Genomic DNA, 1,154 nt, shown 5'->3' with positions numbered 1-1,154 from the left:
GCTCACCTTCCTCACAGGTGAGCGCCCCCGGGTGCCGCTTCTTCCATCCCTGGCAGCACACGGCGTGCGTCTGCCGCACCTCCCGCCTCACCTCCCGCCACGCCACGCGGTATGTGGTCCTGGAGCACAGTGCCGGCTCGGACCCTGACGTATGGGTCCTGGTCTGGGTTCTTGGGGTTCCTCTTGAAAGACCCCGGGACCCAAGCTCCCCTCCCTCACCTGTAGGTGCTGCAGATGCGCCTGCCCGGGCACAGGGTCAGGTAGGGCTTGTACACGGGTTGGCTGTAGGACTCGTTGTAACGGAGCGGGACCAGCAGCGTCTGCTGGGAGCAGACCCCCTGACTGCGCCCAGCGGGAGAAGGTGGGGGCACTGAGCGGGCCAGGCCTGGGAGCCCCTTCAGGTGGCGGCCTCACCCCCTTTCCAAACTTCGCTGGCCACCCGTGAGGCCCCACCCAGCTTTCCTGAACATCTCACCCTGCCCCTGCCCCCTGGTTGTCACCTCTCTCTGGGGGATCCACCCTTGGACCCGTGGCCGGACGTCAGGAGGAGGAGGAGTGAGAGGCCGCTTAGGAGGGTGCACAGCTCAGCCCGGGACCCCATGTCGCTCCTGACGCCAGACTGCCGCCTGCAGGAAGGAGGTTAAGGATGCCCTTCCCGCCGCTCCCACGCAGCCCGCGGTGCCCTCTGAGGGCCACAGCACATCCATTTGCACACACTTGCACCAGTCACCGGGTCGGACATGGGGGCATGTTTACCTAAGGGCACCCTTCCTTCAGCACCAGGCTCCCACCGGACACCCTCTCCCTCCCCTCCACACACACTCACCTGCCCTTCGTGACCCGCTGATCTCTAATATGCCCTCTTCCACCTTCGTCTTCCTACCTTCAAAACCTTAGGTATTCACCACTACACCCTCCCTCCTTACACACACACTCCACACCCTAAACACACTCCTACCACCCTCACACATCACACACACCCCTCACCCAGACAGCACCCCCAACTCACACTCTAAGGCTCCAAATGACCCCCGCTTTCCCCATTGACATTCCATGCCCACCTGCCTTTCCCTCTCTCTGGGAGAGTCGGGCCCACCAGCCTCAGCAGCAGCCGCTCGACTGGTGGGCAGGCTGGCTGCGGAGAGGAGGGGCTG

The 1,154-nt window shown here is 64.1% G+C and overlaps 1 protein-coding gene across 1 annotated transcript in view; it reads right to left on the bottom strand.

The window, feature by feature from the left end:
* EGFL8 (EGF like domain multiple 8) overlaps window positions 1–1,148 on the bottom strand; it is a 2,847-nt gene extending 1,699 nt beyond the window's left edge. The window contains exons 1-4 of the mRNA XM_015569856.1: window positions 1,062–1,148; window positions 501–626; window positions 220–342; window positions 7–119 (exon numbers count right to left, since the gene is read on the bottom strand). Of these exons, the coding sequence (XP_015425342.1) occupies window positions 7–119; window positions 220–342; window positions 501–601 (337 nt within the window). The 5' untranslated portion in view covers window positions 602–626; window positions 1,062–1,148. The remainder of the gene's footprint in view (window positions 1–6; window positions 120–219; window positions 343–500; window positions 627–1,061) is intronic.
* Between the last annotated feature and the right edge of the window lie 6 nt (window positions 1,149–1,154).

Source organism: Myotis davidii, unplaced genomic scaffold (assembly GCF_000327345.1).
Source record: "Myotis davidii unplaced genomic scaffold, ASM32734v1 scaffold1006, whole genome shotgun sequence".
NCBI lineage: Eukaryota > Metazoa > Chordata > Mammalia > Chiroptera > Vespertilionidae > Myotis > Myotis davidii.
Note: the sequence above shows the minus strand (reverse complement) of the source record. Positions and strands in the feature narration are given on the sequence as shown.